General features: G+C 47.3%; 1 protein-coding gene across 1 annotated transcript; it reads left to right on the top strand.

The window, feature by feature from the left end:
• Positions 1 to 6,290: 6,290 nt before the first annotated feature.
• Positions 6,291 to 13,525, top strand: MYCL (MYCL proto-oncogene, bHLH transcription factor). The gene is made up of 3 exons (XM_038377982.2): positions 6,291 to 6,428; positions 6,961 to 7,484; positions 10,915 to 13,525. Exons 1-3 carry the CDS (start codon positions 6,313 to 6,315, stop codon positions 11,475 to 11,477), a joined length of 1,203 nt encoding a protein of 400 aa, XP_038233910.2. The 5' UTR covers positions 6,291 to 6,312; the 3' UTR covers positions 11,478 to 13,525.
• Positions 13,526 to 16,177: the final 2,652 nt, after the last annotated feature.

Here is a 16,177-nt window from a genome sequence, read left to right as displayed (position 1 = left end):
CCTCTGAAGAATTATGAATGGGCCAAGTCGCACTGTGGCACCTCCCCTTTGTAGTTGCACGGAAACTGGTTACTCCTGATGCAACGTGGAGCTAATTAGCAGGCTAATGGGAACTGACTAAGGAACAGTCCATCCAGCCCTGATCCTCACTCCAACAACCACCAGCCTTTAGCGGAAGGCAAGGCAGTGACACAGTGTAGGGCCATAGATGGAGGAGGTGGGGGATTCCCACCCCATGTCCTGAGGCTTTCTTAGCCCAGCTCGGGTTCATGCAGATGTTCCTAGAAATATTGCTTTTCTATTTGACTCTCTAAGGCCTTGTCTGCACCAGGGGAATTCTCAATAAATCTTCCCACCATTCGATTCCACCGCGCTTAACAATGGTAAGAGACTTGCTGGGGTTGGCCCGCGGGCTTCCTCTGCTCCTTGCCCATGCAACCTGCTTTGAGCAGTGTTATGTGAGGTGGTGTTCAGGGCAAGGCGTCTGTCAGGCCTAGGGTCCCCAGCATTGCTTGGACGGGTGCAATTGGACTGGGATTACCAATGGAGGGCTTCAGTGTCCCCTCTCCCCTAAGGAATCCGCTTGTCACTGCCAACTGCTCCCCCTCCCCCATTACAGGCTCCAACCAACATTATTCTGTAGGGATCTCAGGCAACAACTCCTTCTCTCCGCCAGTTGCCAGGCCTCAAGATTTGGGGATTGATCCAAAGCCATTGAAGTCAGTGGCAAGGCTCCCGCTGACTCCACAGGGCTTTGAATCAAGCTGTCTATGCAGTACTAGATCTTATTTTCCCTTCCCAGGCCTGTGATCAGTGTTGTTCCTTCCTTCCTCCTGGCTCCCAGCTTTCCCTCAGTGCCCCCCAATATCTGCCACTGCTCTTGGCAATAACAGGTTTCAGAGTAGCAGCCGTGTTAGTCTGTATTCGCAAAAAGAAAAGGAGTACTTGTGGCACCTTAGAGACTAACAAATTTATTTGAGCAGAAGCTTTCATGAGCTACAGCTCACTTCATCGGATGGCAATAACAGCAAGTCACCTTCACTTGGGTGATCAGCAGCAAGAAAGTTAACATCTACCTTCAAGCTGTCACCTCAGCCCTTACTGAGATGAGTGGGTGCACTTCACACTTCCCGGAGCGCTTGTGTCAGGGTGTCTCCAGCTGGCAACACCGCATCCGTGCACAGCTGGCAGGGTTTATCTTCACAGCCAGAACAGCAACTTTTAAAATAAAATAAATTCTGCAGAAACGGATGGGAGCTGAGGTCGTCCAAACCCCCAGAATAGCACTGTCCCAATGAAGAAGGCCAATCATTATAACTGGTGCAGGTAGTGATGCCTGGAGTTGAAGATGCCTGACACTTTCCATTGCAAGATCCTGTTTTCAGATCCTTGATTGTAGTCTTGTGCATTCCCAAGCTTTAGAGTAGTCTTTGATGGTGTGAAATTTACCAGATGATGCTGGTGAATGAATCTCTGCCAACTGCTCTCTCATATGGGCCTCCACAGGAACACCACTGGCAGCTCATAAATTATAAATCACCCTGATGCTTCTGGTGGGGGAAGTTGCCTGGAGGCCTGTCTTCTCCTGCTAAACTGTTCTGCGTATAAAGGTGAAGCCATTCAAATGAAGACTCCCCATTCCAGACCTTGAGGAAGCAATTAAGAAGCAATGATGCAAATATTTGTGCTGCAGTCAGAGGGGTTGGCTAATTGCCTCCCCTTAAATCTGTTATCCCAGGCTTTTGTCCTGGAGTCAAATTAACTCTTTGCACTCCCAGCCCCCTCCTGTTAATGAATAAAGAGGAAATTGTGGAGCAAATGATGGAAAGATTTGAAAGAGATAGAGGCTGCCCTGTATTTGCTATCTAGACTTGGTCTGCAGCACTCCTGCAACACCACTGCTAGGATGTAGTCAGATGGACCATCGGTGTCCTCTCTCTGCATTCTAGATGAGCCTAGGGCCAGATCCTCAGCAGCTGTAAATGGACGTAGCTTTACTGAATTAAGTGGAGCTGTCAGGATCTCACCCACAGTGGTTAAAATACTAGTATCCTGCATGTAACAGCACTCCCACCGTCACCTACTGTGCCAATGGGAAAGCTGAAGAAAAATGCCAATTGTAGGCAAAGCCAAAGTAGATTTAGTTCCTATTTTGTGACGATGTTATGAGCTTCCTCAGGGAGACTTGCTGGTATACTGAATTGCAACACTTAACATTTGAACCCCCAAATGCAATGCCAATCTCCTTTCTACTGAAAATCCTCAATGAAGATAATGTTACAGATGATGAGGAGTACTTGTGGCACCTTAGAGACTAATAAATTTATTAGTTAGTCTCTAAGGTGCCACAAGTACTCCTTTTCTTTTTGCGAATACAGACTAACACGGCTGCTACTCTGAAACCTGTTACTGATGATGTTATTTAATCTCAAAGGGCTTTTACCTTCCATGTTGGCTCCCAATCACTTTCTTTAAGCTTTAAATATTCCTCAATTTCTTGAGACTGTTTAATCTGCCTAACTTTAAACTTCTCATTGCTTAGATACTATGCTGATGGATAGATATAAATACTTCTGCCAATTGTCAAGACAATGAATGAGAAAATGCCCCTGATAAAAATATAATACAGTGTTAGATAATAAACAGTATTAGATAATAATGGTCCCAAATGCTTCCTATTATATTGTCAAAAAGAAAAGAAGTACTTGTGGCACCTTAGAGACTAACAAATTTATTAGAGCATAAGCTTTCGTGAGCTACAGCTCACTTCATCGGATGCATTTGGTGGAAAATACAGAGGGGAGATTGATATACACGCACAGAGAACATGAAACAATGGGTTTATCATACACACTGTAAGGAGAGTGATATGATAAACCCATTGTTTCATGTTCTCTGTGCGTGTATATCAATCTCCCCTCTGTATTTTCCACCAAATGCATCCGATGAAGTGAGCTGTAGCTCACGAAAGCTTATGCTCTAATAAATTTGTTAGTCTCTAAGGTGCCACAAGTACTCCTTTTCTTTTTGCGAATACAGACTAACACGGCTGCTACTATGAAACCTGCTATTATATTGTGGTGATCTGGGGCTAGAACACAGGAGGGTTTTTTTAAAAATATAATTATGGGCCTTGAATGAATTTGGCCTAATGTGCTAATTCAGATTAAGATCTTTCTGGTATGGCTCAGCCTTCACTTTTCCAGAGCATGTCAGTTGAGAGCCTGCCAGTTTGAGACTTTACCATTCCGTGTTCTGTCTGCTCTCCCTGGATGTTTAAAAATCTCTTGGCAGTTTTCATATTTGTAGCAGTTTGTCCCAATATTTACCAAAATATTTCCCTCCTACTCCTGTTCTGTAGGGTGTTTGTGTCAGTTGATCTCCTGGCTGGTGCACTCCAGAAGTGGGCAGCCATTAGGGGTGGTTTCCTCAAGACCCTGTCTACTTTGGGGGTCCAGAAGCAAGAAAGCTGTTATGTTTATTTAAACTAAAAATCCTATTTACCTCTCCAATTAAGTTTCTTTTTCTCTTTCCTCTTCTTTCTCTTGTCAATGTTATTCCTTAAACCAACAGGGAGTTTCCATCCCATCTCAATCTAACATTTAGAATTAACTGAAAATAGATCTTTGGTAACATCCACTTCCTTTTTTGTGTAACTTTTTAATTAACTTTATGTAACTTCAGTTACAAAAGAGGAATCTTTTGGGAGGTGCCATTTCAGCTAGTTGCCAGATGGTGGCGCTTCTTAATACTGTAGTCCTGTCTGGGATAAATCAGAGATGCTGATCCAGTAAGAAGTTTGGTGGGGGTGGTGGGATTTGTTCATTAGGTTGTATTCCATGTAGATTTGATTGCAAATCGGTTCTGGATTCAGTATGGGGTCTTGATCTGGTATGGGCCATTTTAGTACTTGCCTATTGCTCTGTGAAAAATAATGGAAGTTGGATTAGCTTGAAGTGTCCCCTATACAGCCATGTGCATTGTTCAATATAAAGTAGCAGAAATCAGCTGTGGGCAGTACCCACGCTCTGTATTCTCTTGAGTACGTGATCATTTTTCTGCCTGTCTTAGGTAGAGATTTATATGGCCCCTCTTATCAAAGTATCTGAGCGCCTTAAAATCTTTTAAAATATTTGATCCCCACAGTACCCCTGAGAGGTAGGGATTATTGCTATTTTGAAAATAAAGAATTGGGGCACAGAGGGTATGTCCACACGGGGATAAAAGCCTCAGAACCTGAGTTAGCTGACCTGGACCAGCTGCAGGATTTTTATCCCCATGATGATGTAGACATACCCCGAGAGGCTCAGGCTCAGAAACCAGCGGGAGCTAGATGCCAACATGCCTTTGAGGATCTGGGGTCATGCATAGCGCTCTAACCGCTGCACCATCATTCTTTCACCTCCCACTCTGGAAACACTGAGAGTTCTTGGACACTAGTTCATCTTCATTACAGGACGTTAGCTGCATTTGAGAAGAAATTTAGTTCTTTAGTGGAAATAAGAGTATTCTCTAGAAAGATGAATGGACGTAAAGCAGAAGGCTTCCAAGCATGTGTCGGTACAAAACTGACCAGGGAAGAGGGTGCAAATGACAGCTGGAGCGTGTTGACTGAGTTTAAAACAAGACAGGGAAGTACCAAAGTGTTCTTTAGTATTTAAAGAACAAATCAATATATGCTCCATGCACAGCATTCCACCAAGAGATTTGCCTGGGAATTTGCCAACTCTTTGTATTAATGGGAGAAACTTCATGCCTTGAATAGGCCTTTCCTCTCTAACTACTGGAATCCTATGTGTTTATTTCTTAAATGACATGCTACATCCAACAGCCTCTGATATTCAACCAACCAACCACACCTTTAAACCTTTTTACTGTTTCACCTATTTAACAAATGCACATGATGACACAAATAGTCAAAAAAAATATTAAAATAGTGTCATTTGCAAGCTCTATTGCTACAGCATAGGCTCCGCAGTGTAGACATAGGCAAAATAAGTGTCCCTTGACTATGCTGCCCTAGAAATTTATTTTGCCACTGTAGGAACACTGCCTCCCTGAACACAGGTTTCAGAGTAGCAGCCGTGTTAGTCTGTATTCGCAAAAAGAAAAGGAGGACTTGTGGCACCTTAGAGACTAACAAATTTATTAGAGCATAAGCTTTCGTGAGCTACAGCTCACTTCATCAAGGTGCCACAAGTACTCCTTTTCTTTTTTCCCTGAACACAGTTAGCTCTTCTATCTGCAGAGCTGCATCTACACCGGGGGCTTTGTCAGCATGGTTATATTGGGCAGGGGTGTTTTGTTTTTATATCCCAGCCTGACATAGGCTCTGTAGTAGACATGTGCAAAGGGCTGTACATGCACATAGCCTAACAGTGCCCAGCTCTCAGCTGGGACCTCTACAATATAAATGATCAATTCATGAGTAAGTCAGGCAAATAGCTTTGCAGAAAAGTGGGTATACACCGAACACACTGCTCTAAGATATGATCCACCGCTCCCACAGTATCAGCCGCTAAACTACAGCCTAAAAGTCTCTCAAACACCTGCTTTTATTTTGCAGGCGTTCACCGCTCTCTAGATCTCAAAGTTTCAGAGTAGCAGCCGTGTTAGTCTGTATTCGCAAAAAGAAAAGGAGGACTTGTGGCACCTTAGAGACTAACAAATTTATTAGAGCATAAGCTTTCGTGAGCTACAGCGCACTTCATCGGATGCATTTGGTGGAAAAATGTTCTCCCCTCTGGTTTTTCCACCAAATGCATCCGATGAAGTGAGCTGTAGCTCACGAAAGCTTACGCTCAAATAAATTTGTTAGTCTCTAAGGTGCCACAAGTCCTCCTAGATCTCCAAGTGTTTTGCAAAGCAGAGCAAAGTTTGTAGGGAGGGGGAAAGGGGTCACAGACAGGTCAAGCCCGAGTCAGTAGCAGGGGAGAGGACGCAGGGCTCTTTCATCCACAGCGGCCCTCAATCTGCCCGGGCTCAAAGATTAGCCGGCGGCTTTGCGCCGGTGTCAGCGCCTGCTTTGCAGGCAGCGGGTGGGAAGCGCTTGGGGCGCGTTTCTGGTGCAGGGAAGAGTCAATTGCTCTTCCAGGGCCCGCGAGCAAACGCTGCCCCCGGGAAGCGGGCGGCGGTGGGGCAGCCAGCGGCTCCGCCGTGCCGCGAGCCGAACCGCTCAGCTGGGCGGAGCACCGAGGTGATTGACAAGGACGCGCCCCGCCCATTATGCAAATCCCAGCCCCCTGGTTGGGGGCCCGCTGGCGGGTGGCGGGGCCAGCCGCTGCAGACGGGATATAAGGCGGTGGGGGAACAATGCACCCGAGTCCCGGCTCGGTGGCTGCGATTGCGGGAAGCGGCCCCGGGGGTTGCAGACGGGAGCCGGAGCGAGCCGCCCGCTTGGAGCAACCGCAGGACGCTGCTGGGGAAAGGTGACTCTAGGGGGTGGGGCCCTGGGGCTGAGCCCCCCCCCCTCAGGGGCTGTTAGTTTGGTGACCCTGGGAAACTTGGAGACAGCGCGGCTCCCCCCCCCCCCCGCGCCTCTGCCTTGCTCCAAGCCGGGCAGCGGGGATCGACCCTGCTTGTCACTTACCCCTGGGGGGGCCGCTGGGCGGGTGGGAGCAGCTCCGCGCGTGGGGGTGCGCAATGGTCTCCGTGGGGGGGGGGAGATTCCGGTTCAGGGCTTTGGAGTTTCTTGTGGGCGCGGTCAGCTCCCCTGTGTGTGTGTGTGGGGGGATTGGGACCCCCTGGTGGGTGCGTTCAATGGGGACGTGATGACACACGGGAAGATGCCACGAACGCCCCGTCATTACAGTGGGTGGGGGGGAGGTGGCCACGCTACAGAGGCTGATGTTGGGGTGTTTCCCTGCCCTGCCTGGCTTGGGGCGGGGGCTTACCCCCTCCCCCCGGTTAGGAGCGTGCCCTTGCCTGCATGATGCTGACTCTGCGCTTTGGGATCCCCAGGCGTCCCGCTCCCGCGATGGAGTTCGACTCTTACCAGCATTACTTCTACGACCACGACTCGGAGGAGGATTTCTACCGATCCACCGCCCCCAGCGAAGACATCTGGAAGAAATTCGAGCTGGTGCCCACTCCCCCCACGTCGCCCTTGTGCAGCGCGGCGGGGAAAGCCTGTTGCCCCGGGGCAGAGGAGAGGTCGGACTGGCTCTCCCACTGCTGCCGGGCCGGGGAGGAGCCGGAGTATCTGATCGGCACCGGGGAGATCTTCGGCAACCTGAGCGCCTTCGTTCTCCAGGACTGCATGTGGAGCGGCTTCTCCGCCCGGGAGAGACTGGAGAAAGTTATGACCGAGAAACTCTCCACGGGCACGCAAAGGGTTAATCCGCACAAGCCCTCCTTTGCCCAGGAGTTCGGGTTCAACAACTCGGTGAGCGAGTGCGTGGATCCGGCTGCCGTCTTCCCCTGCCCCTTGGCTGAGAACAAACCCCCCCCCGCCGCCTCCGGGGCCGAGAGGCGCTGTGATTCTGGTAAGGGAGTAACAGAACAACCCCCACGTTCCCTTGCTCTAAATCACGGTGTGCGCTGGTCCCAGCAGCCCAGTGAACTTTCTGCTTTTCGCCAGCATTGCAAAGCCGCTCTCCCGTTTACACACGGGTGTTGGTAAACAGTCTGGGAACAGCCTCCTTTTGTGGGGACTCCAAGCTAGTGTAAAGCCCACGGACAAGAACAAAGGGAAGCGGAACCGTCTCTTTCCCTCTAGGATTTTTGCTTGGGGGAACCCCTGCACTTTGCAGGGAGGGGGTGGCCCTGGAGGGACCTCGGATTCCAGATTTCTGCTGCTCTTTTTTTTTTTTCTGCTGCGAGACCGCGCTGAGTTCCGCTGGGGAACGCGCTCTGAGCTGCGAAGCTAGCTGCCTAGGGAAGTTTGCAGCTCGCTTTAGAGCCTCTTGTAATGCTTTCCATCGCAGCCATATTGCTGTTCTTTCGGCTTGATTTACAGCACCCAGCCTGAGGTGCTCCCCCACGACTAGGTTTCAACTGATCAGACCGCTCCCCTTTGCAGCCTGGCAAGGAAAGTCTGTCTCTGATGGCCTCCTAAGACAAAAGGCAAAAATCTCTTTGTGGGCTTTGACCGTCACAAAACAATTCATGTCTCTGCGGGTCATCCCGCGTTGGTAGGTGGGGGGAGGCAAGCTACCAAGCGATTAAATGCATCTTCTAATTCTTTGTAGCACCCCAGCGCTGCCTCTGCAAAAGGGTCCTGTCTCCTTGGCCCTGTCCAGTCTCCTAATACAGGAAAACTGGTCTAAATACTAGACTGAGGCTTGAAGGTGAAAAGTGAATAAAGGAAATAGTTTTGGTGGCTTGCCACCAAGTCTGAACCTTGATCTGTAGGGGTGGAAGTTAATACATGCAATTCTTTAATTTTTTTTTTTAAAGCCCTTGTCTTAAATTTGTCACTTAATGGCAGGCAAAAATCCTCCCAGTCAGCAAATATTTTTTCTGCTCCTTCTAGAAATGACCAGATGGAGGTGGTGTGATTTCAATACACCTAAACTCGGGGCAAGATTTAAATGACTGCCCTCTGAAAGGAGGCGGGTATGGTGGAAGTGCTGACACAACCTTGGGGGTGCAGGGCTAGACACCTCACTATCTTGACCGTAATACTAGCCTGACTGAATCAGGGATGAGTAATTTGGTTAGGACTCATTCCAGAGATGAGGATAGCTGGGCCAAGAAGCACCTTTAGGACTAAGATTTAATTCCATTAGGATGATGGAGATAGTAAGGAGGCTTCAGGCTCTGAAGGGCTTAATCTCAATTAGTCGGGGGGATGGACGACTGAATTCATTATTTCTACTTTAATCTTGCTACTTTGCTGACCTGCACTTTACCTGATCTGAATCCAGGGCCCTTGTGCACATGCTCCTGGCCACATGGTCCCAGAACAAAAAGCAACAGATTGTAGCAAACAATGAGGGGGGCCCTCAGTGAGTGACTGGGGCATTGGCCAATGAGGGGTGGGTAGCTTTGCAGCAGCAACATTCCAACTGCCTAGTGAGGCAGCCAATAGCCACCTGGCTGGGAGGAGGGGCCCAGCCCGTCAGATTTTTATTAATGGGGAAATGATACTATTGTCTGCACAATGGAAGTTTGTGACAAAAGAAGGGCATAAAAAGTGCACCGTACAAAGCAACCAGGAAATAGCATTGAATATCAGGAGGGGTGTGTGTGTGTGTGTGTGTGTGTGTGTCCTAAAACAATAAAACCACAGTAGCAAATTTTAGACTGCTGATCACCAAGTGGTGGAAGACCTCTGAAGGATAATCTCTCTAGCCTTAGGGGCACATGAGACAATGCGGTCTAATGCATAGAGCGGAGGATTGGGAGTCAAGAGCCCTGGGTGCCTCCCCTCTGATTTATCAATAATCTATTGGCATGATGAGTATTGGCAAAGTGCAAAAAGACAGACCTCCACTATCTGCTAGGCTAGAGCTTCACTCTGTGTCAAGGGTCTTATTCCCTGATGAGCTTTGTGACTGTGGGCAAGTATATTAAACAGCTCTGCCTCTGTTTCCCCAACTGTGAAATGAAGGCAATACCCATCTCAGTGAAGTATTTTGACTGAGTGAAAGGCATTGCTAATGCAACGTATTACTAAGCCAGTTGGAATGCTATGCGCAAGGGATATGTGTTTCAGAGTAGCAGCCGTGTTTGTCTGTATTCGCAAAAAGAAAAGGAGTACTTGTGGCACCTTAGAGACTAACAAATTTATTAGAGCATAAGCTTTCGTGAGTTACAGCTCACTTCATCGGATGCATTTGGTGGAAAAAACAGAGGAGAGATTTATATACACACACACAGAGAACATGAAACAATGGGTTTATCATACACACTGTAAGGAGAGTGATCACTTAAGATAAGTTCTTTTGAGCTTCACAATCTCTTTGGGAAAGACCAAGTGACTTTGGGAAGTGGCAGGGAGTGAATTTATAGTAGCTGCTGTAATTCAGGGATGGCTAGAGTGGAGTTTTTTAAAGAGTTGGGTCTGTTCCTCTTTGTTTACAGCTTTGATAACCTTTCCCCTCCAACCCTTTCTTTAAGGTTGAACATGTTTAGAGGTGGTGAGGGGAGGAATGTTAAATGGTGGATGGCTTAGAGGTTCATTGAGCCTGATGGCAAAATGTCCCCCCTCCCCACTGTGTGAGAGGGGAGGATTGTCTCTCTCCCTCTTCTTCCCCCCCCCCCCCCCCACACCAGCTGAATGGGGAGAGGAGAATACCAGGGTGGGGGATGAATAGGATTTATAACTTGTGAAAAGTAACAAAGTCACTAAAGTGCGAAGCTGCAGTGAACAGGAACAAAGGGCAACTCAGCCCCCAGATCCCTCATTTACAATTCCAATGGGCCATGAAAGAGCCCGACAAGCAGGAGCAGGGGGAAGATCTTTATCCTTCAACTCTGTCCCCAGCCATTAAGGCTCTTGCTCCCCTCCTTTCTGCTGGGGGAAGTGAGGGCTGGTGCAGCAGTGGGAGTTGGGGGTGCAGGAATTTCTTGCCTATTGGTTCTTTGTTCTTAATGAGTGTTGCCCATAGTGTGTAAGGGAAACAGTAAGAAATCCACGGAGCCTGAAGCTAAGGAGAGAAATCTCAGTCCTATGACTGGGATTAGGTGATGTGGGATTGACCAAGGATTCAATCATCCTTCCGGGGGCAGAATTGTTTTGTCCAATGCACTGTAGGAGCCATGCAATTTGATCCTCTTCCTGATAGGTTTAACCTAATCTCCAGAACATAAAAAGGTACTGGAGATCCATGCACCAGGCATGGTGCTGTACCATGGTCTCTTCCTTGGGCATGTTGCTGCACCATTCTAAGAGGCTGGGTCCAAGGGGTAGTTGAAGGGAATAGTTGAATGATTCCAAGTGATGGGTTGTTTTGCGTCTGTTTTGAACAGAGGGTGAAGAGATTGATGTGGTGACAGTAGAGAAGAGACAATCGCTCAACATGAGGAAGCCAGTCACCATCACGGTGCGAGCTGACCCCCTGGACCCCTGCATGAAACACTTCCACATCTCCATCCATCAGCAACAGCACAACTATGCTGCCCGCTCTCCACCAGACGCCTGCTCCCAGGAGGAGGCCACAGAGAAGGAGATCAAGGAGGAGCCCCTGAGCAGCCCAGAGCAAGCCGCAGAGAGTTCATCGCCTGAGCCTTGCCTGCTGAAAACCGGGAGCGCCCCGAGCTCGGATAGCGAGGACATGGCCAAGAGGAAAAACCACAACTACTTGGAACGCAAGCGGCGAAACGATCTGCGCTCGCGCTTCCTGGCACTGAGGGATCAGGTCCCTGGCCTGGCTAACTGTCCCAAAACCCCCAAAGTGGTGATCCTGAGCAAAGCTTCAGAGTACCTGCAGTCACTAGTTAGTGCAGAGAGGAGGATGGCTGTGGAGAAAAGGCAGCTGAAGTTGAGACAGCATCAGCTGCTGAAACGAATCACCCATCTCAAGGGACGTTAGCTACCAAAAACTTGACACCTTTCCAATATTGATTTGCACATTTTTGGTTATTGTGAACCCTCCAAACTACAGATCCCAGAATGCACTGCAGCCAGCGCACACAAATATGGCTTGCGTTCTAGGAAATTTAAACTGCGGGGGGTGGGTTCTTTGTCTCCCTTATCCACGTCTGGTCTTGGGTTCCTCCTTTAACAGAGCAGGGAGTTGCCAGCTGTGGGCTGAGTTAACTCTTAGCCTTTGGGGATGCTGGTATGTTGGCACCGGGGTAATGTAGACACTAGATTTTGCAAGACCCTTGGGCTGAAATTGTCAAAAGTGACCATTGAGTTTTGGGTGTCTCATTTTGAGGGTGTCCAACTCGAAGCACCTGGGCCCTGACTTCCAGAGATGGTGAGCATCTGAACAGAGATGTGGAACAATGCCTGCTGAGGTCCACAGGAGGTGCCTTTAAACTTCAGGCTTCCAATGCCTGAGATTGGGCACTCAAAAATTGAGGCCATTTTCCAAAATAGGGGCCCAAGTGGACAACCCCAACCTAGAGATGGCAGGATCCTCCTTCAGACAGATAGGATCTGTCACTGAATCCAGCTATTCGGTGAATTTACTTTCATACGCACACAATTTTGGGTGGATTGTTAACATGTCCATTGCTGCCATGCACCTAGTAAGTTTGACTCCACTCCTGTTGTTCAACCCAACACTGGTTCCCCTGGTGCGGTACTCTTCCACCATCCCTTCCCTGACCCACCCTTGGGGTCTGTACTGGTCCACCTCCCCAATCACTACCCTTCACAACATCCTACATCCTATTCTGCATTGGGGGGACTGAACATGTACCCAACACATTTCCTCCAGAAGAAGTCATTACATTCCTAAGTGGCTCCCACTCCACTGCACCTGAGTAGAGAGAATCTAGGCCAGGGTGTTCAGATCCAGAATGTAAAGGGGTTGCAATCCAATGGTCGAGTTTGGGTCCATCTCTCAAAGCAGTGAGCTGGGGACTGCCTAGAGGTGGGCTGGGACCAGGGCTGCTGTTAAAGACCCTTTTTCTCCCAGGGGTGCGTGGATGCATGGATAAACTCCTTTGACATGGACTATACCTCACTTTCTTACCACTTTACACAGTAGCTTGTCTTGAGGTTTGTGTTCTAGAAACTGCTGCTGTAACTGCCCAAGTCTTGTACTGGAGGACCTTTTTTAATACTGTATTTTTGTACAACTTTTTTGAAGAGTATTGTTAAAGATTTGTCTTTTTTTTTTTTTTGTAAACCTTTTCTGGCAGGAGTGTGTGCATTGTCCCTGCTGCAGCGTGGAGAGTATGTGTTTTTTGGGGGACGGGGAGTGTTCCTGATGCCTTTCTAGGGGAGTCCAAGAAGGGTCCTATGTTCTGATTTACAGTTTGGAATTAAGTGAGAGATTCCTCCATGGGACAATGTTATCTGGGGCCCAGCTCCTCAAGCAGTACAAGGGGCTATTGAATGGTCGGTCTCTCTCTCTCTCTCTTCCTCTCTCTCAATGAGGGTGAAAATTATCCTGTTTGCCTGACTTTCACAAATTCCCCAAACGCAGGCTCTTAGGAGCTGTGCTGCTGAAGATCCCAGGTGTAGTTCAGGACTAACCTACAAGGGCTGATCTAATTGTTGCCTGGAGTTACTTTGCCTTTACTAGGTGGGTAGACGTCGCCTCTTTGAAGGGATCTGATCAGAACTTAGCCTCTTCTTTGTTTGCTGACCTGCAACTATACTTCCTGAAATTGCATTTGTTCAGCTGGCCAAGTGTTGCCTTCTCTCCTCCCCACAAGTCTCCCTCTGATGTGAATACTAACCAGTTGACTCGGGGACTGGGGGGAGGGGAGTAGGACCAGTAGCCTTCATCTCCCTTGGCACTGGTGGGGCTGACCCTCTACTTTGCAGCAGAGATGCACGGAGCAGCCGGTGAGCTGTCTGGCTCCTAACTGACCTTTTGAGAAACTTTAGAGTTAACACTGTGGTCGGATTTAGCACTTTCTTCATTACCTCACACTTCATAAATAAATAAGTTACAAAGACCGACTGGGTTGGCTTTTTCCATAGAGTTTTTCCCTGGGGGCCTGTGCCGGGGGGGTAACTGCCACTTGCAGCTGTCCTAACTAACTTACTTGCCCAGCGTTGAGTCTTCTCGGGGTCCCGGCGAAGGGAACAGTGGGATTGTTATTGCATGAGCGGTTGAGATGAGCCATAAGCAATGCACAAAGCTAAGGAGGGCTGCTGTGACCCCTTTCCCTTTGTGTGGACAGTCTCACAAAATTTAAAATGTGGAATGGCTACAGCAGGGGATCCTGGGAAACATCACCTGGATTAATTTCTCTTTAAGTGGTTTTATTGAGGAAGAGGGGCTGAGAGCTGAGTTCCTCTAATGAGGGATTCAATGTAATTTTAAACTCTTCTAATGGCACTACAGAACAGTCAGCATGTGGAATTCACTGCCCCTGAAGGTCATCAAGATGAATATGATGATGAATTGTCAGTGAGTAACTAGAGGAAAGCTCAGATGGGGAATGAAATCGCTTGCTGTGGTGGGAGGGGGGGCAAGAATTCCCTGCATTCCCATATGCAGAGTTTGAAATATTTTTTTACCTTAATTTGAAGCATGTTTATTACTCATTTAACAATTCCAGGTTATTGGTTTTAACTATTCCTGTAGGCAAAATTCTGTACTAAATGCAATGGAGCGCAGGCATCTTGTTACTGCTAAGGCAGAGTCTAGAATGGGGCCAAAATGCCATTTCAAGAGAGGTTTAGTTGTCTGAATGAAGCAAGTCTTTCAAAGAATGATTAATCAATCAAGAGCTTAAAATGCTCCTTTTGGTTCCTGAAATAGCTGTCATGTTTTACACTTCTATTGTATGTTGCATCAGATGAGGTCAAAGCATTGTACAGATACCGGAGTTCAACTTTCAGTACTCTGCCGTGACTTGCCAATGGTTACATAGCAAAACTGGGAGTCAAACCCAGGTGTTCTGGCTCCTAATCCCTTGCTCTCACCTCTACACAAAACACTATGGTAAATTAATATAGGTTCAAAGTGTCTAGATATATTTCTGCAAGAGTGTTCCAAGGGGCAGGGTGGGAAGGAATAGATGCAAAAAGAACAGGAGTACTTGTGGCACTTTAGAGACTAACAAATTTATTAGAGCATAAGCTTTCGTGGGCTACAGCCCACTTCATTTGGATGCATAGAATGGAACATATAGTAAAAAGGTGTGTGTGTGTGTGTGTGTGTGTGTGTGTATGTATGTGTATATACACAGAGAAGGTGAAAGTTGCCATACAAACTGTAAGAGGCTAATTAATTAAGATGAGCTATTATCAGCAGGAGAAAAAAAACTTTTGTAGTGATAATCAAGATGCACTCTTCAATGAAGCAGTAGTGGGTTGAGTTGATCCTCTTATTCATACAGCGTCTGCTTGTCCCAGAGCATGACAAGAAAAAGATGGAAGGTGGGATTTTTACATGAATCTTTGTGAGTTAGCACAAGTTTAATTGAAAGTCAAGGGGACTTGTGCTGCTAAGCCATTTAGGCACCTAGCTCTGATTGATTTCAGTGGCAGTTAGGAGCCTAAATACCTTTGAGGATGTGGGGTTTTAAATGCCTTTGAAAATCTTACCCAGAGACTCCATTTAGTTCAGTTTAGCAGTTGGATCGTACACAGGCAAAAACCAATTTCTGGAGACAGCATCTCTGTAAAGTTGTGCACTGAGTTGGCTTGGAAGCATAAGTGCTGGAACTAAGGGTGCTGGGGGGGGGTACTGTCACACATTCTGGCTTGAAGTAGAAGTAACAAGCCAAATACGTGGTTTCTGCTTTCAGCACCCCCAGTATAAAAATGGTTTCAGCCCCACTGCTCGGAAGGCTGCAAAAGTATTGGATGAGTAATTAGATAAGACAGCATTGTAAGACCAGAGAAGTGGAGTCAGGATAACTTTTAAACCAAAGTGCAAAAGCCTAGTGAGATGCAGAAATTCATTATACGCCTGTTTAGAGGGAGAACAGCTGAGCTAGATCTGGCTAGGGATAAGTCTGAGCATATTACAAAAATATTAGGGTTGGATAAAACATCAGACATCAAATCACAACCCACTGTTGAAGAGGATGGTTAATAGAGTAAGCATCATGTTTGAAATAGACCCATTGGAAGCACAGGTTAAAAATACACCAGGATTAACTAAACCTGACATCTACTCAAAGCAGACAAACCAAATAAAGTGTGCATGGATGAGTGGGTCTCTTGAATGAAGCTTTCTGTGTACACATTAAAGATGCCAGGGTATTTGTATAAGGATGGTGTTTTGCTCTGTTAAAATTACCTACAGAGAGGTTTTTAAAGGGGTTTCTGTTTTTTTTGGGGGGGGGGCAGAGGCTTAATGACAGAAGGCATGAAAGATATTTAAATGAAACAAACAGAGCTGTTTGTGTTTGGAAGTTACAAGTTGTTCTGGGATCAGTCAATTTGAAATCTAGTCAATTTCAAAACCAAGTTTAAAAGTAGCTTTAGATGTTACACCTGTCCCCGAATCTTCCTGCCATTTTTGTCAGTTTTCAAGTACAGCTTCCTATCCTTAAAAATGCTTTTCCTAATATTGCTACATGAAGGACCCATGGCAACTGACATTAGAAGGTAAATATGGAAACTGACTATACACACAGTGCTGCCAAAAGC

Source organism: Dermochelys coriacea, chromosome 19 (assembly GCF_009764565.3).
Source record: "Dermochelys coriacea isolate rDerCor1 chromosome 19, rDerCor1.pri.v4, whole genome shotgun sequence".
NCBI lineage: Eukaryota > Metazoa > Chordata > Testudines > Dermochelyidae > Dermochelys > Dermochelys coriacea.
This window is presented reverse-complemented; position numbering and strand designations above follow the sequence as displayed.

Coding starts and splice junctions, on each gene's coding strand:
- MYCL (XM_038377982.2), top strand. CDS start 6,313: ATGCACCCGAGTCCCGGCTCGGTGGCTGCGATTGCGGGAAGCGGCCCC. Junction 6,429..6,960: donor CAGGACGCTGCTGGGGAAAG/GTGACTCTAGGG, acceptor TGGGATCCCCAG/GCGTCCCGCTCCCGCGATGG. Junction 7,485..10,914: donor CGAGAGGCGCTGTGATTCTG/GTAAGGGAGTAA, acceptor TGTTTTGAACAG/AGGGTGAAGAGATTGATGTG.